The sequence below is a fragment of the Microcaecilia unicolor genome, chromosome 6, assembly GCF_901765095.1.
Source record: "Microcaecilia unicolor chromosome 6, aMicUni1.1, whole genome shotgun sequence".
In the NCBI taxonomy this organism is placed as follows: Eukaryota; Metazoa; Chordata; class Amphibia; order Gymnophiona; family Siphonopidae; genus Microcaecilia; species Microcaecilia unicolor.
The window spans coordinates 99,920,730-99,947,396 of NC_044036.1; the positions used below are offsets into that span (position 1 = coordinate 99,920,730).

At 43.3% G+C, this 26,667-nt stretch overlaps 1 protein-coding gene across 1 annotated transcript in view; it reads left to right on the top strand.

Moving 5' to 3' along the window:
• The window catches only part of CRB1 (crumbs cell polarity complex component 1), a 201,718-nt gene that overhangs the window by 55,275 nt on the left and 119,776 nt on the right, over nucleotides 1-26,667 (top strand). The window contains exons 2-5 of the mRNA XM_030206747.1: nucleotides 6,736-7,317; nucleotides 19,817-20,012; nucleotides 24,239-24,378; nucleotides 26,334-26,516. Coding sequence (XP_030062607.1) covers nucleotides 6,736-7,317; nucleotides 19,817-20,012; nucleotides 24,239-24,378; nucleotides 26,334-26,516 — 1,101 coding nt within the window. The remainder of the gene's footprint in view (nucleotides 1-6,735; nucleotides 7,318-19,816; nucleotides 20,013-24,238; nucleotides 24,379-26,333; nucleotides 26,517-26,667) is intronic.

Consider the following 26,667-nt stretch of genomic DNA (forward strand, 5'->3'; position numbering starts at 1 on the left):
GAATAGCCTAATGGTTAGTGCAGTAGGCTTTGAGCTTGGAAAACGGGGTTTAAATCTCACTGTAGCTCCCTGGGACCTTAGGCAAGTAATGTAACTCTCCATTACCCCAGATACAAAAGCAAAAAAAAAACTTAGGGGTCCTTTTACGAAGCTGCGGCAAAAGGGGGCCTGTGTCGGCATGTTGTTTTGAGGCGCGCCAAGGTCCCCCTTTTACCGCAGCGGATAAAAGGCAGGTCTTTGGTTTTTTTCAAGAAATGGCCGTGTGGCAAGTGAAGCACTTGTCGCGTGGCCTTTTCAGAGGGGAGCACTTACCACCACCCATTGAGGTAGCGGTAGGGGCTCCCACGCTAACTCAGTGCTAATCAGGCGGCATGTAGAACTGCCTGATTACTGCTGGGTACACACTGGAGATACAAATTGAAATGTTTTTGCAGCGCCGGAAATGGCATGCGCTGGGGGAGGGAACTACTGTCGGGCTGCTGCATTGGGCTTACCGCTGCTTTGTAAAAGGGCCCCTTAGATTGTGAGCCCACTAGGGACAGAGAAAGTACCTGCATGCACTGCATACATCTAGTAGTGCTATAGAAATGATTAGTAGTAGCTCTTAAATCCATTGTCCATTTGTTTTTAAGTAACTACATGCATTTCCTTGCAAGGTGCCCTGAACTACAATATATTGACTGTTAGGAAGTTTGATTTTATAACTGGGTGCCTAGGCTGGCCACTCTGGAAAGAGGATGCTGGGCTAGATGGACCTTTGATCTGACCCAGTAGGGCAGCTCTATTCTTGTATCTTGTATGTGCATTTTTGTTTTATACAGTCAACATGTGCATCTATGTGCCTGTACAACATTGCCTCCCCGTAAGATCTCGACAGAGCTACACCTTCTCCGAGGATGGCGTAACTTTTCTAGATGTGCACATAATCTCCCGGATTCTATAAATGGTGCACAAATTTCCGTGCTCTAAATTGCACACTATCCTGAGATGCATGTGGAACTAAATTGGCTAACGAGCCAATTCCAATTAGCACCAATAATAGGATACTAACAATCATTTGTTGGTGTTAATTGGCAATGATTTGGATTTGCATGCACATCTTGCCAAGCGCTATTCCATAAAGATCCACATGCAAATTTTATAGCGTGCAACTCAAAAGGAGTGTGATCATGTGAGGGGCATGGACGGGTTGGGGCATTCACTAAAGATGTACACAGTCTTACTGAATACCAGAGATCCGTGCCTAAATTACGCTGCACGATTTACACCAGGTTTCAGTTGGTATAAATCCTCGCTTCCAAACGTTGGTGCGGAAATCAGCTCTAACATCTATTCTATAAACTGTGCCCAACATGGAGCACCGTTGATAGAATAGCGCACCGTGCGGATTTTTTTCGGCACTGTGTTTTGAGTGCCGTTTACTGAATCTAGTCCAATATGCAGAGGTAGCTCACAACTTTACCCAGGATGTGCCCACTATCCACTTCCTGAAAATCCAACATGTATACCATGTAAAAATATATACTATGCATCAGCAGCGCATATTTTTATGTATATATACACCTGGGCAATTTTATAAATGCCAATTTCTGTACATAAGCAGGGGTCCTTTTACTAACCTGTGTAAGCGTCTATGCGCACCCAACGTGCGCCAAAATGGAGTTACCACCCGGCTACCATGTGGCTCTTTCGATAAATTCATTTTTGGCACGCGTCTGAAATGCATGTCCAAAAAATAATTTCGGATGTGCGTATCGGACGTGCGCCAAGTGGTATTACCACCTGGTTACCACATGAGTCTTTACCACTAGGTCGATGACTGGCGGTAAGGTCTCAGACCCAAAATGGACAATTATGATGTTGATGCACGTCCATTTTCAGCAAAATTTTTTAAAAAGGCCTTTTTTACAGGTGCGCTGAAAAATGGATTGGCGCACCTACACTACTGCATGCCATTTTTCAGTGCACCTTAGTAAAGAGACCCCTCAGTAAGGTAAGCACTAACATTTACACCAGTTATTCACAGTGCATTTTTTTGTAGCAAAAAAGGTGCCAGTACTCAAATGTTAAGCCACCCTTCAGGGGTCGAGTGATCACTGAGGAACCCACCCCACAATAGTCAGGCCCCCTGCAACCAGTCACAGAATCTATGACAAAGCAGAATTGGTGTGTAAAGCCTGATCTCTTTCATTTAAAACTTGCGATCCATGGGTCAATTTTAGCAGACAATGGAAAAGGTGTCGGTACTCAGTACCCCCAGGTACCCCCTCAAAAAAAGCCCTGGTTATTCATGTAAATGTTTAGAATACTAGCACAGTGGTTTCCAAACCTGGTCCTGGAGGCACCCCAGCTAGTTAGGTTTTCAGGATATCTACAATGAATATTCATGAGTGAAATTTGTATGTATTGGAGGAGTGGCTTAGTGGTTAGAGGACCAGTCTGGATATCCAGAGGTGCCCTGTTCAAATCCCACTGTTGCTCCTTGTGTATCTGAATGAAACTCACCTTGAGATACTACTGAAAAAGGTGTGAGCAAATCCTTGTATTCAGCATGTTTGCACAGACATTGGTGTTTGATCATATTGATTATTGCAATATTTTTATATGGGCTGTAAAGAAATGATAATCAGGAAAATTCAAACATTGATAATGGGACTTGATATACCGCCTTCTGAGGTTTTTGCAACTACATTCAAAGTGGTTTATATATATTCAGGTACTTATTTTGTACCAGGGACAATGGAGAGTTAAGTGACTTGCCCAGAGTCACAAGGAGCTGCAGTGGGAATAAAACTCAGTTCCCCAGGATCAAAGTCCACTGCATTAACCACTAGGCTACTCCTCCACTACTACTACAGCTCACTTGATTTTTAAAGTACCAAAGTTTGTAAGGTCCACACCATTGTTATTACAAGTGCACTGGCTACCAGCACATGTTCAAATTATGTTTAAGCTGTGTTCATTGGTTTATTTAATTATGCATGGTTCTGCTCCCGGTTATATGATATCATTTGTCAATCTTTCAGCTAGGAATTTTAGTCCTGAATTGAGGGGGGGGGGGGGGGGGGTTAATTCTTCATTATGCTAATCCTAAGAAGATTGTGCTTCCACGTGTAATTAGAGGTCAGGAAAATAATTATGGTAAAATTTGAAAATTATTGAAGTCTTTTTTTATTTGGGAAATATTTTGTTAATTAACTGTAGCTATTTGATTCATTTTAAGAATAGATTTTTTGTGTGTTTTTGTATAATATTCCTGGGAATGCCCAATGCTCTTATATTGTGAGCCACACTGAACTCAGGCACAGAGTTAACACACATACCCCCAGGTTCTATAAATGGCACCCAAATTTGGGCACCCTAAATTGTGCACGATCCAGAGATCCGCACGTAAATAAATTTGTTAATGAGTTGTTAATTGGCTCTAATTTGGATTTGCACATGGATCTGGCTGCACACAATTCTATAAATGTCTGTGCCCAAATTGTCTTGTGCACAACCTAAAAGAAAACATGGCTATGGGGCATTCCAAAGAATGGGGGGAGGGGCAGGGCCAGATCAGGGGCATTCCAAAGAATTATAGCATTATAGAATGGAAGGAGGGGCTGTACACCCAAGTTGTGTGCCACAATTTACAAGTTGGTATAAGTCCTCACACCCAAAGTTGGGTGCCAGAATACGTGCTAAGGGTTATTCTATAAAGCGCACTTAGCCTGGAGCACCCTTTATAGAATAGTGCTGAGAGTGAATTTTTCCCAGCGCCTACCATTTACTGAATCCAAAGGAATGTACAGGCCTACTTACTTTTATAAAATGTGCCCTCTCTACATAGATGCATTGTTTAGATTTAGCCCCAAATTACTTTTTTATGTGTACAAAAGGCTTATAAATTTAATTCTAATGGGGGCTTATTTTGTGAAGCAATGTAGGTGCTGATATGCCTTTATAAATATGCCAATAAGTGCACAGATTCTCTTGCACAAATTTACACCTGCTGCAAACAAGGTAACATGGTAACATATGCCAACCAACAAAGTAGGGAAGGGACGTAGGTCAACCAAAAACAAATGGGATTCCGGAGATCAATCAAAGTCTATAGTCCCTGAGAACAAAAATGATGAGTACAGTCAAAGTCTTTATTTCCAAAGCAGACACAATGGACTCGACACGGTCCATTGTTTCGGCAACCAATTGCCTGCCTTAGGAGTCTAAGTACATAAGTATTGCTATACTAGGAAAGACCAAAGGTCCATCAAGCACAGCATCCTGTTTCCAACAGTGGCCAATCCAGGTCACAAATACCTGGCAAGATCCCAAAAAAGTACAAAACATTCTATACTGCTTATCCCAGAAATAGTGGATTTTCCCCAAGTCCATTTAATAATGGTCTATGGACTTTTTCTTTAGGAAGTTGTCCAAACCTTTTTAAAACTCCACTAAGCTAACCGCCTTTACCACATTCTCTGGCAATGAATTCCAGTGTTTAATTACATGTTGAGTGAAGAAATATTTTCTCTGATTTGTTTTAAATTTACTACATTGTAGCTTAATCGCATGCCCCCTAGTCCTAGTATTTTTGGAAAGCGTAAACAGATGCTTCACATCTACTCGTTCCACTCCTCTCATTATTGTATAGACCTCTATTATATCTCCCCTCAGCTGCCTTTTCTCCAAGCTGAAGAGCCCTAGCCGCTTTAGCCTTTCCTCATAGGGAAGGCGTCCCATCCCCTTTATCATTTTCGTCATCCTTCTCTGCACCTTTTCTAATTCCACTATATCTTTTTTGATACACGGTGACCAGAATTGAAAAAAATATTCGAGATGCGGTCGCACCATGGTGCGATACAAAAGCATTATAACATCCTCATTTTTGTTTTCCATTCCTTTTCTAATAATACTTAACATTCTATTTGCTTTCTTAGCCGCAGTAGCACACTGAGCTGAAGGTTTCAACGTATCATCAACGATGACACCTAGATCCCTTTCTTAGTCTGTGACTCCTAACGTGGAACCTTACATGACATAGCTATAATTTGGGTTCCTTTTTCCCACATGCATCACTTTGCACTTGCTCACATTAAACGTCATCTGCCATTTAGACGCCCAGTCTCTCCCAGTCTCGTAAGGTCCTCTTGAAATTTTTCACAATCCTCCTGCGATTTAACAACTTTGAATAACTTTGTGTCATCAGCAAATTTAATTACCTCACTAGTTACTCCCATCTCTAGGTCATTTATAAATATGTTAAAAAGCAGCGGTCCCAGCACAGACCCCTGGGGAACCCCACTAACTACCCTTCTCCATTGAGAATACTGACCATTTAACCCTACTCTCTGTTTTCTATCTTTTAACCAGTTTTTAATCCACAATAGAACACTACCTTCTATCCCATGACTCTCCAGTCTTCCTCTGGAGTCTTTCATGAGGTACTTTGTCAAACACCTTCTGAAAATCCAGATACACAATATCAACTGGCTCACCTTTATCCACATGTTTGTTCACCCCTTCAAAGAAATGTAATAGATTGGTGAGACAAGATTTCCCTTCACTAAATCCATGTTGACTTTCTCTCATTAATCTATGCTTTTGAATATGCTCTGTAATTTTGTTCTTTTTAATAGTCTCTACCATTTTGCCTGGCACCGACGTCAGACTCACCGGTCTATAATTCCCCGGATCTACTCTGGAACCTTTTTTAAAAATCGGCGTTACATTGGCCACCCTCCAATCTTCCGGTACCATGCTTGATTTTAAGGATAAATTACATATTACTAACAATAACTCTGCAAGTTCATTTTTCAGTTCTATCAGTACTCTGTGATGAACACCATCCAGTCCAGGAGATTTGCTACTCTTCAGTTTGCAGAACTGCCCCATTACATCCTCCAGGTTACAGAGAATTCATTAATTTTCTCCAACTCGTCAGATTCTTTTGTGTTTATCCCACGCATATTTCATTAATGCTTTATAAACAGGGTGTCTATGTGAAAAGTCCAAGAAGGCACCTATTTTTACACATAAATTTATACCTGCTCTGAAGACGGTGTACATTTGAGCATGTATTTTATGTGTACCCATGTATGTTGTAACATACATATGTATATCACAACCGTGCCTTCAAGTTCCCTGGAACCTCTGCACACAGCCTGTGTAAACTTTCATGTGATTTTCGGCACATATGCATTTTAAGTAGTTTACAGGGACACAGTTTTATAAAAGGCATTTTTCATGTGAAAAACATGCTTTACAAACAGAGAAACGTTTATATAATTATCTCTTTTCCTGTTTCCTTTTAAGCAATCATTTTTGGGTAGATTAGAATTCCTGTTTTCTGTTTTATTATGTTTTCAAATTCTGGCATTACTGACAGTTTTCTCTGTGAAGAAAGGAACAGAAAATGCCATCTGAATCTGAAGCTACATTTAGATTTTTGATTGGGTATCACAGTTTATTAACCATGCTCCTCTGCCCCTGATAGGGGCTTTGCTTCTCCAGGCAGTAGCATTATTACAAGTATGATCTGTGTGGTTATAGTTACTGTTTATTGTATTTTTTATGGTTGTGTATATCATAAATGTTTTAATAAAAATTGAATAATTAAAAAAAATAAGACCTAAAACAAGAAATGGGATGGAAATCTTCATAAAGTTTCCTTAGTTATTCATAAGAACTTTTGAAGTCTTCTTGTAATCTCATAATGTCTTTTATTTTGTCTCCCCACCCCACCCCTTGCAGAGTCACTGTGCAGTAGAAATGACTCCAGGTGCCTCAGCGATTCCTGCCAAAAGAACTCAACTTGCGGTGGTGCTTCTGAAGATGGTTGCCATTGTCAAGTGCCAGCAGCCCGTAGACCGAGAAGTGGCTGTGAGGAAATCAATGACCCCTGCACCTCCAACCCTTGTCCTCTGAACATGACCTGTTTCAGCACCACAAAGAACCAGAGCTTTACTTGCCAGTGTGTGCCTGGATACACCGGAACTAACTGTGAAACAGCACTCAGTGAATGTGGCCACAACCCTTGCAAACATGAGGGCAAATGCTACATTGGCAATGCTGGTCCCTCCTGTAGCTGTTCTCCAGGGTACACGGGAAACTTCTGTGAAATGGACTTGGATGAGTGTAATTCTAACCCATGCCAGAATGGAGCTGTGTGCAGGGACCGAGCTAATGGCTACTCCTGCTACTGTGTTCCTGGTTACCAAGGCAAGCACTGTGACATTGAAGTGGATGAATGTGTCTCCGAGCCCTGCCAGAATGGTGCAACATGCCTCAATAAAATAGGAACTTATGCTTGCCTCTGTTCACCTGAATATACAGGTACGATCTGTCCACAATGCATGTGAATCAAATGCAGTTTCATTGGAACATTAAGGGGGTGGAACTACCTTTGAGAAAATGGAAGACATGGTCATTCAGAAAGATAAAAATAGGACACCAACCTGCTGTCAGTGATATATGACTTTCCACTTAAGCCCACGGTTACTGTTTTTAATTGGATGTGATGGCCTAAGCCATTACTAGATGTCACACCACGTGTGGACTGAGATGTTGTTAAACCCTAGGGAGGCAATTCTATAACCGGGTGCTGCCATTAGGCACCCTGATGCCGTTATTGAATACTAGCATAACCCGGCATTGGCATGTGTAACTTTTACGTACCTGCAGTTACACCATTCCTGAGGATGCGCAAATGTGGCAGATGTCCATGTAACTTACCATATTCAGGGTTATGCATGTGAGTGCTTTCAGGCCACCTAAGCTCTATTCTGTAAATTATGCATGTAAGTGGCATAGCATATAAATGCAAGGGGGTGTATATATGGGAGGAGCTTGGGAGGGCAGCAGGTGGAGTTGCCACATACCCTTGAAGGTACTAGTATGTAAATGGGGTGTGTAAATGTGGGTGCCCTGTTATGGAATTAGGAGTTGTATGCATTCTTGTGCAAAAACAAAACAAAACCCTGCGTTATTTTATTATAACCCACATTGCACTTTTTGCTTTTCCTCTTTAATACCTCTTCTTAACCCATTTGCTGATGGAGATATTCTGCTAGGCTGAGAGTTCTATATTTTGCCTGGCGTTTGTCACTTAAGTGAAGCCATATGTAATGCCCCTTTTGCTGTGCACTTCGACAGTAGTGTCACTCCAAAAGAAGAGCAGTGGTCTGCTGGGTTCTGCTGCTTTGTAACATTGTTTTGTGCACCATTCTTTCACTGCATGCCATTGTTTCAGAATGTGGTGAGACTCACAAAGTCCAAGTGTTTTGCACAGAGAGTACATTTTCTTCCTTTGGAAGGAAGGGCCTTTTATGGATTAGTGGAATCTAAAATGACCAAAAGAGCTTTTCTCATTTTTTTTTTCAGGTTTAATTTGCACCCTTTTAGACAAACTGAGCATTTTCTGAGCTTATTTACAGCCAGAGGAAAAAAGAAATAACAAAGCTGCCAAATGGCTTCGACTCCAGCAGGAGATTAGGCTCTTGCTTGTATTCTAACTTTCTTTCTGCAGATCAGAATGAATTGAGTCTGGAGCTAGAAAAGCTTGAGTGGCTCACGCTATCAGAGAGAGAGAGACAGACTGCACGTAGCTAGGTGCCTGCAGCACGTCAACATTTTCCCTTTCAGACAGCCCAAGTTTCAATTACTGGAGAGCTTCCTTTTTCATGCAGTATAAAGTTTTTGGCACTGTATAACAGCTTTATAGAAAATGGTGGCAGATAAAGACCAACTGGCGCATCCATTCTGCTCAACTTAGATTCTTCCTCATTCTCTACTACCTTGGGTAAATGAGCACAGAAATTCTTATACTTAAACCAGTGTCAGATCTTCTTCTCCCATGTCTCCTGCCTGACCTCTTAAGCCTGCTCCCAGCACTGTCTTCCACATTCTATCCCAAACATGTGTAAATCCTGCCATAGAACTAGCCTCCACCACCTCTGCCATCAAGCCACCAAGCCTTGTTGTCTTCCTTTTGAATTAAACCCCAGAAGGCCAACATTTAATTCAACATTTGTGCTTCCTCTATTTGCCCTATCACCAAATCCTGCCAATCCACCGAGCCAGCAAAACCTGTTGGACTGTTGTCCAAAGCATCCAGTATACTCAGATTGACTGATGCTTGGGTTTCAACTATAGTTATTTTGGTGGTGGTCTCCTTACTGTTCTTGGAAGTCTTGTGCAGTCATACCCTATGGTAGTTGGGTAGATGCTACAGCATTTATAGAAAATGTTTGAGTGTAGTTTGCAAAAGTGCAAGTGGGCAAACTGATGGAATCAGATAGGAGATATCCAGGGATATTAAGGAATTTCAGAGATGACCGATGGGCCCACTGTGGGACTAGAATAAGATGGATGTTGGATGTTATCTCTCTTCATATAAGTGGTGCCAGAGAGAAGGATGGACTAACCTCACCGGAGGAAAAATTAATGGAAACGATACTGAAGGAAAAGATGATGAATTATCTAGAATTAGTGGTTTGCAAGATTTCAGGTAGCATGGCTTTACCAGATCAAGGTCATGTAAAAAAACAAAACAAACAAACCATAGTCCATGTCATTGAGTGGGTAACATTAAATCAAGAGTATGAGGTTGATGCTAATTACTTATATTTCAGCAAAGCTAATCTGTTCCACTTAAAATGTTCATAACAAACTTATGAACCTGTGGGGTGGGCTCCAAAATGAGAGATCAATTTTGAACTAACTGAATGATAAGTGATGAGGGTGGAGAAAGGCAAGAGGAGATGTGGGCAGGAAAGGAGCTGGTGTTGGTTTAGTTGTTACTGTTTTTAATTTTTTGGCTCTTCAACTAAAGTATTCATTAGGGCAAGTAATAAATTTGATAAATAAAAATAAATAATACACAAATGGTGGTTACTCTGAGGAAAGAGTTGATTAGTGGAGTGCTTTGTTGTTCGATTCTGGGGTGTACCCTGTTTAGTATCTTGGAGTACCATATTGCAGAAGATTTAAGAAGGAATAAAGTATCTTTTTCTGAATAACGTTAAGATCTTTATCAGACTAATGAAGAAGGAGTAGACAGAATGATTTAAGAAAGCTTGACAAATGGTTGACTGCTTGGCAACTAAGTTTCAATACAAAAAAATCTCCAAAGTTATGCATTTTGGGTATAGATATACAAGAATAATGTGCATGAAAAAATGGTGAGGCACTGAAGTCCATGGAGCAGGAGAAAAACCTCTGGATGATTGTAACTAGGGCTTGTGATCGTAGGGTTTTATTAATTATAAATGTAGGTATATGTTTTCAAGCTAATTAGATACTTTGGTAGGGCATGTCAGTGTTCCTATACCTAGAAACTAAATTATAGGTGAATTCCATTTTTACATACCTTTTATTATTAAAAATTAAAAATTGATATTATCTCTCTCTTAAGCCTCCTCATCATCCATGGAAGTTATTCTCTAAATCCCCCTCAGTGACCCCAGTGTTCTCCTCCAACACTTCCTCCTCATTGACTGTAGCATACTCCCCTCAGCCTCCCCTCCAGTGACTCATACTCTCCTTTGGCCACACTCACCTCTGCACTTTCCGTTCAGCATGTCCTTCATTGACCACAGCATGTTTTCTAATGTCTACCCCCACTTTCTCTAACATTCTTATGTTTCCTGCTGTACACAGTAGGAGCAGCTTCCTCCTCCTGTTCGTGCTGCAGTCTCTCTGTAAGATTACATAGAGGAAGAGAGACCAGTTCCACAAGGGATCACAATAGGAAGCTCTAAGGGAGGAGACTGAAGAGCGATGTCAGAATACATTTATTCACAGAAAGGTGGTGGACGCATGGAACACCCTCCCAGGGTGTGTGATGTTGGCTGAAACAGTATTGGAGTTTAAGAAGTTGTGGGATAGTCATTAGCTGCTCAAAATGGAGATAGCAGATGCAGCAGAAGAGTGAGTGAGTCAATCAATCAATCAATCAATCAATCACATGCTGCATTCACAGCCTTGTAATTACAGGAGTCCACTTGAATGGCATGGAGTGGTACAGCACAGGGTGGACCAATCACTGCTGCTGCAATACTGTTTCAGAACCTGCTGAACTCTAGAACAGCGAATACTGGCCTCAGGTGAGAGGCAGAACTGCTGCAAATTGTTCTTACTCTGGAACCTGGAGCTTTCCTGGTAGAAGAGAGTGAGGTAGGAGAGGACATACTAAATGGATGAATGCAGCTGGTACTCTGGAAAAGAGAGAGAAGAGGAGGATGCCGAGGAGGGAAAAAAGGAGAAGGGGATATTCCTGGGGAAACCAGGTGGCCAGGTTTGTCTGGTAGGTTGAACTAATCGAATCAACTAGCAGCTAGTTCTGTTAAGCAGGCAAGGCTGCACACTGATTTCCTCTACAATATCTGTGCCTGAAGGTCTCTGTCACTGAGGCCAAACTGTGCCTGGGCACCCTATACCTTACCCTCCTCTGCCTCCCCCAGTGTCCTAGTTCTAGTGGAATTGCGGAGACTCGCTTAGCTGGATCTGTCTTTCAGGGGACCAAGGCGACTGGCTGTTCAGCCAACGGCTGCTCTAGTGTTGATAACTGTTATATTATTACAGAGCCCTGTGACAAGGCATTGGAAAAGTGGCCGGAGAGAACTCAGTGTGAGTTTTGTATGCTCTTCTAGTCTAGTGGGTAGCATGCAAAGGAGGAAGGTGTAAAAGACTGTCCTGGGTGAGGAAATATATTTTAGATGTTCACACACTGTAGGATGTGCCTTTAGCAGTATGGATGGAATAAATGGGCAGACTAGATGGGCTGGATGGCATTTTCTGTCATTATCTACAGTGTTGCTATATACCACCATTCTCTGCCCATTAGCTTGTATTTTCTTCTCTATGGCCCTCTATAGTTTCATATGACTGAGAAAACTCTAGCTCTGTCCTTCATTTCTTTAACCTATTTCCTCCCCAGTTGGCTGTGCACATTTTCTGTCATTTACAAAAGTAGGCACCTATTTTCTTTACAGAATAGACTTGAAATAGGTGCCTGCTTACTCTTTTATCCTAGTTGCACTGTTATAGAAATACCCTCCATATTACTACTACTACTACTACTACTATTTAGCATTTCTATAGCGCTACAAGGCGTACGCAGCGCTGCACAAACATAGAAGAAAGACAGTCCCTGCTCAAAGAGCTTACAATCTAATAGACAAAAAAAAAATAAAATAAAGTAAGCAAATCAAATCAATTAATGTGAATGGGAAGAAAGAGAGGAGGGTAGGTGGAGGTGAGTGGTTACAAGTGGTTACGAGTCAAAAGCAATGTTAAAGAGGTGGGCTTTCAGTCTAGATTTAAAGGTGGCCAAGGATGGGGCAAGACGTAGGGGCTCAGGAAGTTTATTCCAGGCGTAGGGTGCAGCGAGACAGAAGGCGCGAAGTCTGGAGTTGGCAGTAGTGGAGAAGGGAACAGATAAGAAGGATTTATCCATGGAGCGGAGTGCACGGGAAGGGGTATAGGGAAGGACGAGTGTGGAGAGATACTGGGGAGCAGCAGAGTGAGTACATTTATAGGTTAGTAGAAGAAGTTTGAACAGGATGCGAAAACGGATAGGGAGCCAGTGAAGGGTCTTGAGGAGAGGGGTAGTATGAGTAAAGCGACCCTGGCGGAAGATGAGACGGGCAGCAGAGTTTTGAACCGACTGGAGAGGGGAGAGGTGACTAAGTGGGAGGCCAGCAAGAAGCAGGTTGCAGTAGTCTAAACGACAGGTGACAAGGGTGTGGATGAGGGTTTTGGTAGAGTGCTCAGAAAGAAAGGGGCGGATTTTACGGATGTTGTAAAGAAAAAAACGACAGGTCTTGGCAATCTGCTGGCTATGAGCAGAGAAGGAGAGAGAAGAGTCAAAGATGACCCCAAGGTTTCGAGCTGAGGAGACAGGGAGAATGAGAGAGCCATCAACAGAAATAGAAAACGGGGGGAGTGGGGAGGTGGGTTTGGGGGGGAAAATGAGAAGCTCGGTTTTGGTCATATTTAATTTCAGGTGGCGTTGAGACATCCAGACAGCAATGTCAGACAAGCACGCTGAAACTTTGGTTTGGATGCAAGGTGAGATATCAGGGGTAGAAAGGTAGATTTGGGAGTCATCAGCATAGAGATGATAGAAAAAGCCATGGGATGAGATTAATGAACCAAGGGAAGAAGTGTAGATAGAAAAGAGGAGGGGACCAAGAACAGAACCCTGAGGTACGCCGACAGGCAGAGGGATAGAAGTAGAAGAGGATCCACCAGAGTGAACACTAAAGGTGCGGAGGGAGAGGTAGGAAGAGAACCAGGAAAGGACAGAGCCCTGGAATCCAAGTGAGGACAGGGTATCGAGAAGTATGCTGTGATCGACAGTGTCAAAAGCAGCGGAAAGATCAAGAAGAATGAGGATGGAATATTGACCTCTGGATTTAGCCAGTAATAGGTCATTGGAGACTTTAGTAAGCGCAGTTTCGGTTGAGTGGAGAGGGCGAAAACCAGATTGTAGTGGGTCAAGAATAGCATGTGAGGAGAGAAACTCAAGGCAGCGGCGGTGAACAGCACGCTCAAGTAATTTGGAGAGAAAAGGAAGGAGGGAGATGGGTCAAGTGAAGGCTTCTTAAGGAGAGGTGTTACTACAGCATGTTTAAAGGCAGCAGGGACAGTCGCAGTGGAAAGTGAGAGGTTGAGAATGTGACAGATAAAAGGAATAAGAGCAGGAGAGATGGCATTAAGAAGGTGGGTGGGAATGGGATCAGAGGAACAGGTGGTACATTTTGAGGAAGAAAGGAGAAGTGTAGTTTCCTCAATAGTAACTTCAGGAAAGGAGGAAAGGGAATGAAGGAAAGGAGAGAGAGGGGAACGGACTAGTGGAAGGAGAGGTGGTGAGGTAGAGAAAGCAAGGTTTATCTTTTGAACCTTGTTGTGAAAGAATTCAGCAAGGGTCTGAGGCAGTGGCATAGCCAGACTGCCAATTTTGGGTGGCCCTGAACCCAAAGTGGGTGGGCACAAAATTTTCTCTCTACCCCCCTCCCCCAGCAATATTTAGTCACACTTTTCAGTGAGCTTTCAGAGGCCAAAACCTCCTGCCTCAGGTCAGTATAATGCTGTTACGGTATCCTCTCCTGACCTAAGGAAGGAAGTATTGGTCTCTGAAACTTTATTAACACAGGTACCATATTACTTTATCCTAAATTAAAAATAAAATTATTTTCTTTACCTTTGTTGTATGGCCATTTACTTTTTCTCATTGTGTTGCTCCCAGTCTCTAGATTCTGCTTTCCTTCGTCTTTCTCTTGCCAGGGTTTCCTGTCCATTCATCACCTATGGCTTTTCATCTTTTCCTCACCATTGTTCGCCACATGCCCCTTCCTCTTATTCTCCAGTCTTTCCCTACTCTGTCCTCTCCCTCTTTCCATCCAGCAGCTCTCCTCTTTCTCTCCCCATCCTTCCAGTGTCTCCCCTCTTTCTTTTGCATCCAGCGTCTCCTTTTTCTCCCTACCCTTCCATCCAGTGTCTTCCCTCTTTCTCTCCTTATCCTTCCACTCATCTACCCTCTCTCCTGATCCTTCCATCTAGTGTCTCTATCTCCCCTCTCCTTCTATCCAGTGTCTATCTCTCTACCCTTTTCTGTTCAGTCTCCTCCCTCTCTCCACATCCTTCTAGTTTCTCCCCTTTCTCTCTGCATCCTTTCATCCATCTCCCTCTTTCTCTCCCTATCCTCCCATGTCCAGCAGCTCTCTTCCCTCTAGTCCCTTCTTCCTCTTCCTTCCTTGTCCAGCAGCTCTCCAGCCCCTTCCTCCTCTCCCTCCCATGTCCAGCAGCTCTCTCCCTTCCCTCTAGTCCCTTCTTTCTCTTCCTCCCTTGTCCAGCAGCTCTCCAGTCCCTTCCTCCTCTCCCTCCCATGTCCAGTAGCTCTCTCCCTTCCCGCCAGTCCCTCCCATGTCCCAGCAGCTCTCCCTTCCCGTCAGTCCCTTCTTCCTCTCCCTCCCATGTCCCAGACGCTCTCTCCCTTCCCTCCAGTCCCTTCTTCCTCTCCCTCCCATGTCCCAGCAGCTTCTCCCCTCCAGTCCCTTCTTCCTCTCCCTCCCATGTCCCAGACGCTCTCTCCCTTCCCTCCAGTCCCTTCTTCCTCTCCCTCCCATGTCCCAGCAGCTTCTCCCTTCCCTCCAGTCCCTTCTTCCTCTCCCTCCCATGTCCCAGACGCTCTCTCCCTTCCCTCCAGTCCCTTCTTCCTCTCCCTCCCATGTCCCAGCAGCTTCTCCCTTCCCTCCAGTCCCTTCTTCCTCTCCCTCCCATGTCCCAGCAGCTTCTCCCTTCCCTCCAGTCCCTTCTTCCTCTCCCTCCCATGTCCCAGCAGCTTCTCCCTTCCCTCCAGTCCCTTCTTCCTCTCCCTCTCATTTCCCAGCAGCTCTCTCTTCCTTTCCTCAAGTCCGTTCCTCCTCTCCCTCCTATGTCCCAGCAGCTCAACCACTTCCCCTCCAGGCCAGCGAATCCACATCCTTCCCGCGCTGTCGCTGCCCTTTTGTCCCGCGGAGGCAGCGTTCAGCGTTTCCTTCCTGCCCTGTCTTCTCCCCAGGCTCCACTGCATCGTCCCTGCAAGTGGAATCCTTTTCCTTTTCGGCCGTCGCGCTGCGCTGCCATACTCACAGGCAGCTTCGCTCATCCATTCTGGCCCTCTCTGATGCACTTCCTGTTAGGGCCGGATGATCGCGGTGGGGGAGGAGCGAAGCTGCCTGTGTGTATGGCAGCGCAGCGCGATGGCCGAAAAGGAAAAGGATTCCACTGGGACGATGCAGCGGAGCCTGGGGAGAAGACAGTACAGGAAGTAAATGCTGAACGCTGCCTCCGCCAGACAAAAGGGCAGCGACAGCGTACGAAGGATGGGCGGGCCTGGAGGGAAAATGGGTGGGCCTGGGCCCATCCAGGCCCACCCGTGGCTACGCCCCTGGTCTGAGGAGATAATGAAGGGGGAGTTGGGGGAAGGGGCACCTTGAGGAGAGAGTTCAATGTGGTGAAGAGAAGTCAAGGATTAGAGCCAAGAGAGTTGGTCAGTTGGATATAATAATCCTGTTTGGCACGTAAAAGAGCAGATTGGAAGAAGGTCAGCATGAACTTAAAGTGTAAGAAATCAGCAAGGGCCCGAGATTTCCGCCAGAGGCATTTGGTGGAGCGGGTACAGGAACGTAGGTAGCGGATATTAGAAGTCAGCCAAGGTTGGGGTTTTGTACGCCTTACAGGGCAGGTCATCAAAGGTGCAAGAGTGTCTAAGGCAGAGGATAGAGTATTGTTGTATGAAGAAACAGCCTCGTTGACAGACGTGGATGGTGCCACAGTAGAGAGGAGGTTTGAAACATGGGAGGATAGAGATGAAGGGTCAATATCGTGAAGATTCCTAGATAAATTAGATAAGATAGGACGGGACTGGAAGGGAGGAGATTTAAGTGTGAAAGTTATAAGATGGTGATCAGAGGAGGGAAGATCAGAGGCAAGGAAACTAGAGGGTGAACAGTTGGAGGAGAAGATGAGATCAAGACAGTGACCATTTTGATGAGTGGGGGAGGTGGAGCATAGTTGGAGATTAAAGGAGGACGTTAAAGCGAGTAACTTGGAAATATAAGAGTTGGAAGGATCATTAGCAGGAATATTAAAGTCACCAAGGATAAGAGAGGGGGAGGAAGGATCATGAAAAAAGGCAAGCCAGGCGTCAAAGTCACTGAGAAAGGATGAAAGGGACTTATCAGGGGGACGATAAATGACCGCTATTCGAAGAGGCAGAGGAGAGAAAAGGCGGATAGAGTGGACTTCAAAGGAGGAAAAACAGTGAGATTGAGGTGGAAGAAGGGGTTGAAGTCTGGAGGAGGGAGAAAGAAGTAGTCCAACACCGCCCCCACGGCCAGCAGGGCGAGGAGTATGTGAAAATAGATAACCGCCATGGCACAGGGCTGCGACTGAAGCAGAGTCATCAGGGCAGAGCCAGGTTTCTGTTATGGCGAGCAGATGGAGGTGACGCGAGATAAAGAGGTCCTGGATATAGGCGAGTTTGTTACAGATAGAGCGGGCATTCCAGAGGGTGCAAGAGAAGGGCAGAGAAGAGGAGGGGAGTAGAGAAATAGAGATGAGGTTAGAGAGGTCGCGGTGAGATCTGTAGAGTTGGGATAATAGTTGGTGAGGGGGGCCAGGATTGGGATTGATGTCACCGGCTGAGAGTAAGAGAAGGAGTAAAAGAGAGCGGAGGAGAGTAGGAGAGGTGTGGCCAAGAAGGCGTCGAAGGCGAGAGGTATTTAGGTGGAATGGGGAAGGCAAAATGGACGGAAGAAAGAGGCGGAGATTAAAAGCCAAGAGGGAGGAAGAGGGTAGGAGAGAAGGTGAGGTGATGAAGTCGATGGATGGGCAGTGAGTTCCTGTAGCGGAGAGAGGTAAGGGGTGAGGGAAAAGATTAGGAAGGGACACGGCTAGGAAGAGAATGTGAATAGGGGCCATAAATGACTGAGGTACTTTAGCAACTGGGAAGAAGATTAGATGTAAAGAGAAAAATGCCCCACGCGACTAACGGCGCGCGGCACCTAGAGCAATCAAGAAATTATCTCCATGCAGTTCACAAACTGCCCACGTTTATATTAACAGTGGTAGCAAATCAAAATTAAATCGACCAATTGCTTTAGTACAGCTTTTTATAAATGCTATTCATAAAAGCCTAATGTGCTAATTTCAAGTGAATCCATTCAAACTAATCATTGATCAGTTTGGTGCAAAATAGTTACATTACTTCTCAGTGTGACAACTGCAAGGAAAAAGGAATAAACCAGAGTGGAACATTAAAACAAGGTCCAAAAATACAGTTCTATGAAACCCCTAAAGAGAGACAAAGCAGAGGGGGAGGCATGATTTCTACAGACTGGCACAGAATCCAAAATGAAATTGCCCTTCTTAAATCTGCCAGGTGTACACAGGGTGCTGTCTGATGCATTCTGTTGTTGTCCTCCTGCTGCTATCAGTGGGCAGCACAGATTAAAATGAAGAACTGAGGAGCCGATAAAAGGAATCCATTGCCCTCCTGGCCTAGAGGAAAGCTAAGTCTGATACAGCACTAGAATCAATTGTATATCAGCATGGCTGCTATGAACTGAACAGGACCAGCCCTGGAGTGTCTCAGTGTCCAGGCTGGAGCCTGTGTTGGTTGCCGTACAGATGGGGCAAGGAAGCATTCTTTGTGATCTCTGCATGTAACCCATGGAAGATTGGCACAGAAATAAAAGGGACAATAGAAAAATACAGGGAGGCAAACTGTATAATAAAAACATTGCAGAATGAATGCAGCATTGAGCACTGATCAAACAAGATAAGTTGGCCAAGGTTCCTTTTTATCGGTAAAATGTTCTAATGGATTCACAGTTGAAGGAGGGAATCATGGGGTCTAGGAAGCTCACACAGCATATCATCTTTGCATTATATTCATGTTGAACTAATGCAAGATATCACCACTCATAAAGAATCCAGTTTTCCTCAGGAAAATTCAGACATTAGAATGCTTCATTATAGTTTTAGGGGAAGTTTATAAGCATTAAGCAGATTTTCACATGGTGCTAAGATGCCTTTAAAAAATCTTCACACCATTGTCCACTTTTCATATTCTGAGCTATATTTTTTTATTTGTTTTGCTGAAGTAGGTAACATATTCTATACTGTCAGTGTGAAAGAACAATTGTAGAAATATTTTTTTTAAAATTAAGAATAACAAACCAAAGTGACCAAAAGTATTGAATGAAGGAGAGTGAAGTCTTATGCAACCAAGACTCGACACTTCCACCTTTTTGTAGCATAACAGCCATGAACCCATAGAGAGGCATTATGACATGTTCCATGTTATTCTGCATCCCTTTTTGAATAATACATAACATTCTATTTGCTTTTTGACCGCTGCAGCACAGCGAGCTGAGGATTTTAATGTAATGTATTGTGCTCACCTGACTTCAAGATCCTTTTCCCGGGTGGTAACTCTTCCATATGAGGATTATTTTGCCCTGTATACATGCAAGGCCCGGCACAGCACTGTGTTTTGGCACTAAGTGCCTGCCTCGGGGGTCATAAAGTGTTGTATCCAAAAGAACGTTTGAATCAAGCACTCTGTACAGTGTCTACAGTGCATCTTGTCAAAAGATTATTGTGATCAAAAAGGTCTTTCTAAAGACCAGTCTCATATTCATTTAAGTATGTCCTCATGTGCTTAATTCAAATATTCTTTTGGATGCAACACTTTATGACCCCTGAGGCAGGCACTCAGTGCCGAAACATGGTGCCATGTTGGGCCTTGCATGTTCTTGCATGAAGCAGCAATAAAGTGTTTTATCATTGATGATTTATTTATTTGTTGCATTTATCATTGATGATTTATTTACTTATTTGTTGCATTTGTACCCCACATTTTCCCACCTATTTGCAGGCTCAATGTGGCGTACATAGTACTGTCCCTGGTCTTTCTCCAGCCTTCTACAACTTCCCACTTTTGTTTGCTGACTACGTTCTACGTGGGATTTCTTTCGGTTTTTCCTTTTTCCTACACTCTTGAAAATGCCATGCACTTTCTGTTTTCACCATACAGAGCCTGGCTTATTAAAGTGCTTTCCCATTCTGTGTATGGGGAAAAAAGTTCGCACCTTATGAACTGCTGTTCTGTTTCACTGATGTTTTTACATTTTACTCCCAATGAGTTTGTTGACTTAGCAGCTCTGCTTTCAAGTGCAAAATGATTTTTCAAACTGCTTTTGCATGCCTGAGTGAAGCACACTGTTTAACATAATGTTCTTCTGTGTCAAAACCATTTTACTGTCTTTGTAATTCTTTAAAGGTAGGAACTGCGAACTGGAAATTGATGAGTGCTTGTCACAGCCGTGTCTCAATAAGGCAACCTGTCATGATTCCTTGGGTAGTTATTTCTGTACGTGTGCACCTGGATTCCATGGTGATCACTGTGACATCAACATTGATGAATGTGCCAGTCAACCATGCCTGAACAGAGGACAGTGTATGGATGAAGACGATGGGTAATGTTTTCTAGAATCCAGAGCTCAGTTTCTGACAGTTCAGCATGAACAGACACTGCTGGATAGACAACTCACTATTCAAGTACAGCACGGTCATAGACAGGGTCTTATATTCAATAAAGATTTATTTTTTTTTACTTAAGCAGAAAATTGGGGAAAATCATTCTATTTTCAGTAAGATCCAAAGAGTGCCATGTGTACTGCAAGACTAATTAACTTACTTGCAATTTCAGCAATGTGTTAGCTAGCTGGTATGAATTGTATCTGTAAATAATTCACTATATGAGACTGAAAGACCAATTGATGCTATCATCACCGTTCCAAAAGACAATTCGAAATCAGAAGACGTTCAGCTCTCTATGCCCTGTACTTGGAGTTAAAATATGGACCTCTTTACCTATTGCCATCAGAACAGAAAACAGCTACCTTAGCTTCAGGAAGAGGCTAAAAACCTTTCTCTTCCCAAAGACTGCTTCATAACAATCCATTGACTTCTACCTCCTAGTATCATCCATTATCCTTTCCTATAATGTTTTTGGTCTCATGTATTACACCAGTGGTCTCTAATTGTTCTTATACCTCACACTAACATTATCAGCTTTTGTCTCACCTAAAATGTAAACCGCACTGAACCCTGGAAAGGGGATACTAGCGGTATACAATAATTGATTTGATTTTACCAAGCTGCGCTTGGTGGAGGAGTGGCCTAGTGGTTAGGGTGGTGGACTTTGGTCCTGAGGAACTGAATTCAATTCCCACTTCAGGCACAGGCAGCTCCTTGTGACTCTGGGCAAGTCACTTAACCCTCCATTGCCCCATGTAAGCCACATTGAGCCTGCCACATGTAAAAAAAAAAAAGAAGGCAGTGCTGGTGTCAGCATGTGGGTTTTCCATGCGCTGCAGCCACTTGTATCGTGGCAGTAAAATGACCACCATGCAATATTGTTTTGTAATGGCTATGCGTTCATTTCCCCATTAGCATGTGGCCATTACTGCGGGAGCCCTTACTGCTACCTATTTAGGAGGCAGTAAGCGCTCCTGTGCTACTCCTGTGCTACCGATTAGCGCAGGCATGCCTACTCTCCGCCCATGGACACGCTTCCCATGCAGGAAAATAAAAAATACTTTTGAGTGCGGGATTAGCGCGTGCTGAGCAGGAAACTAACACAGGATGTATATAGTACATAAGTATTGCCACACTGGGACAGAACAAAGGTCCATCAAGCATAGCATCCTGTTTCCAACAGTAGCCAATCCAGGTCACAAATACCTGGCAAGATCCCAAAAAAGCTCAATACATTTTATGCTGCTTATCCCAGAAATAAGCAGTGGATTTTCCCCATGTCAGTTTAATAATGGTCTATTGACTTTTCCTTTAGGAAGCCGGCCAGACCCTTTTTAAACCCCGCTAAGCTAACCGCCTTTACCACATTCTCTGGCAACGAATTCCAGAGTTTAATTACACGTTGAGTGAAGAAAACTCTTCTCCGATTCGTATTAAATTTACTACTGTGTAGCTTCATCGCATACCCCCTAGTCCTTGTATTTTTGGAAAGAGTAAACAATCGATTCACATCTACCCATTCCACTCCACTCATTATTTTATAGACTTCTATCATATCTCCCCTCAGCCGTCTTTTCTCCAAGCTGATGAGCCCTAGAAGCATCAGCCTTTCCTCATAGGGAAGTAGTCCCATCCCCTTTATCATTTTCGTAGCCCTTCTCTGCCTCAGTGTGTCCCGCAGTAGTGCTCTTCTAGTACGTGGTAGGCCCACATTAGGACTACTGCACCTTAGTAAAAGGGCCCCTATGAGACTTTCCTATAATTTTAAAAATTATACCCATTTTTTCTGTAAAGTGCATCCAATGCTAATGACAAGAGCAATGTGAAAGAGTTTAGACATTTTCTGAGTGCGCTGAAACAAAAGTGATCTCTGGAAAGAATTTTACATGTGAAGCACTTGTATAGTGATGTCTGCTAAGTTAGAGTCAGATGTTCTAAAGTGATTTTCCATTAAGGGGTATATTTTTTAAAAGTTTAGTGCCCAAACAAGCTGGCCAAATTTTATCTGGACTAGGGCTGCAATCAGGTTACTACTGGAAATTTTCATAAATATAGTCAGAATTTCACTGAATAGATATGGGCTTGCCAGTCGTGCATTGTTATCATGTGTATGTGTGTGTGTGTCCGGGGGGGGGGGGGGGTGTTAATTCTATAAGGGGTCCCTTTACAAAGGCACATAAGCGGTTTTAGTGTGTGCATTAATTATGCATGTGCTAAACCCTAGAGACATATATATATTCCTATGGGAATTGCTAGCATTTAGCACATGCTAAAAATGACAACGCGCCTTTGTAAAAGGACCCTTAAAGGAATTTTTGTGAGTAAACCTTGTTTTGAGCCTCCTTCAAAATCACCTCACAGGTTGAGTACATTAAAGTATGTGTGGTGACAAGAAAGTGCCTACTTATACTTGACCCATGTGTAGGTAGGTGAGTTTGGAGGTATAGTTTAGGCACAACATGCTGTCCTGTAAAACAACTTTCTTTCAAAGCGAAGTAGACACCAACATCAAAAGCAACCACTATAGAATGCTCCTGCCACACCAGGGCATACATTTCCATTCCATTGCGTTTTGATGTTGGCATCTATTTCGCTTTGAAAGAAGTTTGCTTTACAGGACAGCAAGACATATTGTTCAAATCCAGTTAGAGACTCCTGAGGCAGGCTGTTGGGCTGAAACACGACTCGTGTCGAGTCTTTTGATGTGTTCAAATAAATTTGGAAATTTGATGAATTGTCCAGTTCTAATTTATTTAGTCACCCACACTGTGTATTATGTGTTATGAAACAGCAACATAAACATTTATTTTTCCCAAAGCTGTCAATATCATTTTCAGGGGTGGGAAGGGAGTGTCCATCAACCACTGAGGGATTAAGTGGGCGACCTCCCCTAATCCCTCTGGTGGAGTACTGCTCAATAGGAGCACTTTTGTGAAAGACAGACCTTCTGGGTAGTAGGTGTAAATCCCGACTTCAATCATTTTGGACAAAGATGTCCATTCTCCTTCTGAAATAGGACATCTTTATTTTTAGGCTTGTCCTAGTCCTACCCAAAATACACCTGGACTACGCCCCCTGACAAATTCATGTTTTAGAGTTTTAAATGTGTATATCCTGTCTTTCTAAAGATGGGGTTTAGATATTTATACACGTGGAGGGGCATTTTTGAAAAAAATGTCTTAGTCAGTATTGGGATGTTCTGCTCATAACATTAAAGAAAACATCCATCTCACAGCACTTTTTGAATTTTCCTATTCGAAAATACACGAGAGGAACGTCCTTACATTGGAGACGTCCATCCTGAACAACCATTTTACAAACTAACATATTTAAATTATAAATGGGGAAAAACGAGGCACAGGAATGTCTTTCTGGCCGCATTCTTCCAAAAATGGCCTTGCAGAGCAGAGAAGTAGCCTCTACTCACATACCATCATCTTTCTCCCCCTCCGCCCACAACCCGGCATCTGCTCCCCACCCCCCACCCCCCACCCCCCAGAAGCATCAGCCCCTCTCCCCTGCCTGGCATCTGCCCATCTCTCTCTGAAACCTCCCCAGTCTACCTCTGAGCCATTGCTGGCAGCGATTCTTGTAGGCAACCTGCGCCAGCCCTGAGGTTTCCTTCTACCGCATCCCTGCTAGTGAAGAAACAGGAAGTAATGCCATCAAGGGCAGGATGCGGTAAAGGGAAGCCTGCAGAGTTGCCACAGGTTGCCTACAGGAATCACTGATGGCAATGGCTCAGAGGTAGACTCAGAAGGTCTTTTCTTCATCTATACTTCTTCCCTTGGTACTCTGATCTCATCCCATGGTTTTCAGTATCATCTTTACACTGATGACTCCCAGATCTACCTCTCCACACCAGAGCGCACATAGAGTTTGCACTTAGGCATGTAGATTATAAAATATATTAATCTATACCAATATATGTGTAAATTACCTGCTTTTATCTACACAAGCTCCTGAGTAGGTAAGTGATTGCGACTACATTCAAGGCATGTTCTGTACCATATACACTATTATTTTACAACGTGCCTACTTGTTTTTATAAAAGAGTGCCTACCCATGGCACCCTGTTAAAGAATTACCCGCCAGAATCTATGGGAAAACTTCTTAGTACATCTAGCTCTTAGTTGATTGAATGTTTGTTTTTCATTTGCAGTTACAGCTGTGACTGCATTGACACAGGATTCATAGGGTTGCACTGTGAGATCTTAATCCCACTCTGCTGGTCAAAACCTTGTCACAATAATGCAACCTGTGAGGAGAACGGTGAGAATTACACCTGTCACTGCTGGCCTGGTAAGAGCTTTATTCTTTTCATTTATTTTCTTGCCCTTCTTTTTACAACTCATTGTTAGACCCTTTTACTAAAGGGTTGCGACGCGGCAACCTGGAACTACCGCTGGCCCAATGTATCCACAGGGGATAGTTCTGCCTTGAGCGCACGCCATTTCTGGAACTATGGAAATTTTTTCCATAATTATTAGCGTGGCACTAACCTGGTGGTAAGGTTACCGCCAGGTTACTGTGGAAGCCCTTACTACCACCTCAGTGAGTGGTGGTAAGTGCTCCCCCCCAACATGGCCATGAGGCAAATACAATTTTACTGCATGGTCTTGTCGATTTTCAGCCTTTTTTTACCTGTTTCGGTAGAGCCCTGGCGCGCTGCGAAAATGGCCGCCACCGCTACTGCAGGGCCTTTTTTACTGCAGCTTGGTAAAAGGGCTCCTGGATGCTGGAAAAGTTGATTTTGATCCACAAGGCCTACATAATGTAGCTCTGCTCTATTTATCACAGGTGTTACAGATCTAGTGACCTGCTAGGACCTTGAAATCAGAGGCAACTTTGAACTGGCCATTCTTGCATTGCACTTTGCAGACATGAAGGCAGGAGACTTTTCACTTGCAGGGCCAAGAGAATGTAATAAATTGCCAGTTGATATTAAACTGCTTAAAGATACAGAGCTCTTTATTTATTTATTTATTTATTTATTAACCACCTTTGTGAAGAGATTCACCCAAGGTGGTGTACAGCAAGTACAGTTTAACATAAAATTTACAATTTTGTTAACATCTACACATATATAAAGCAGATGTATGTGGTTGTTTCTTTATTCGTGTCTGAACTCCTCCGGCCCCCAAAGAGCTTACAGCCACCAAACCCGGCATGCAAACTCTACCCGCCGTTGCCGAGGTTATTGTGTAGTTTGAAGCGATTTGGTTCACGGGAGTAATCAGGGGAGGGGGAGCAACACCTCCATCCATTAAATAAATAGGCTGCAGGTTGGAAAATTCATTCTTGCTGTTGCTAAGCGACAAACTGCTTGGGACAGGGTGAAGGCTCGGAGACTAGAAGAAACAAGGATAGCAGCTATGCAGTTGTCCCTCTCTCATTCTCTAATACTCTCTTCCCTAACAATTTACTACTAATCACTTCTATAGCGTAAGAAGTGGCCAAAGGCACATTTGTTTTCTCAAACTTATGGTACAGTGTGATGTTTACAAGTACATTCTGTACGGAGTCAGAGGTATTTGGCTTGGAGTTTGTTTCTCTTTGGTGTAGTATTTTTAGACTTCATTGTATATTTTGTGCTAATTTTGTATTTGGCTATGTAGGTTGATCTGTACTCCACCTAGGACATAGGCAGAATATAAATATGTATGTAAATAAATAAATAAATAAATAAATAAAATGCTACTCCTTTCTACAAACTGCTCCTCAAGCTAGGTTTGGTTGTTTAATAATCTGTACTGCAGAGCAATGGATCCTTACACAGTATAACAGCTATGTTGGCTGGAACATGATCTTTCCTCCTTCACTCTCAGAATCAACAAGTTCACTTTCCAAAATGCACTAATACCACCAACAGTCAGTATGCGACAGCTCACCCTGACATTTTTGTGGCGGTAGGCCAAGCTCTGCTCCTAGCACATTGCGTGCTGGGATATGTAGTCCTGTTTTTCTTATTACAAAATGGAACTTCTCAGATAAACTGAAAAAACCTAGACTGAGGCAAAGTCACAGAGATATTCTGGGTCCTGAGGTCAGTTAATGAGCATGGTTCACCTTCATGTCAGGCACACACATTTTTACCAGTTTTAAAAGAGGGCTGTACTCGAAACAGCTTATTTACTCACACAAATTGTTATTTGTCCACATAAATGGCTTTGAATTGTTTTCTTTCTTTATAAACACACAAAGGTACAATATATAAAATAATGGAACAACATCTTTTCTTAATTTCTGACTTTCAGGTTACACAGGCTTTCGTTGTGAGACTGATATCAATGAATGCAGCAGTAACCCGTGCCTCCAGGAGGGTCATTGTGTTGAGCTGTCAAGGGTGGACCTATATGGAAGTGTCCCAGTACTGCCTGCTGAATTCAGCTACCACCACGCTGCAGGTTATGTCTGCCAGTGCCAACCAGGATTTACAGGTGGGTGAGTAGACGAGCAGAGAGTTTGTTGCAGGAAATATTTGTGGGCTAGACAACTCTGCATTACAAGAATATGTGGTCAAGAAATGTTTTAATATTGCAATGCAGAAATTCTGAATTATTTCTCAAAAAAAAGTATTTAAAAATGCAG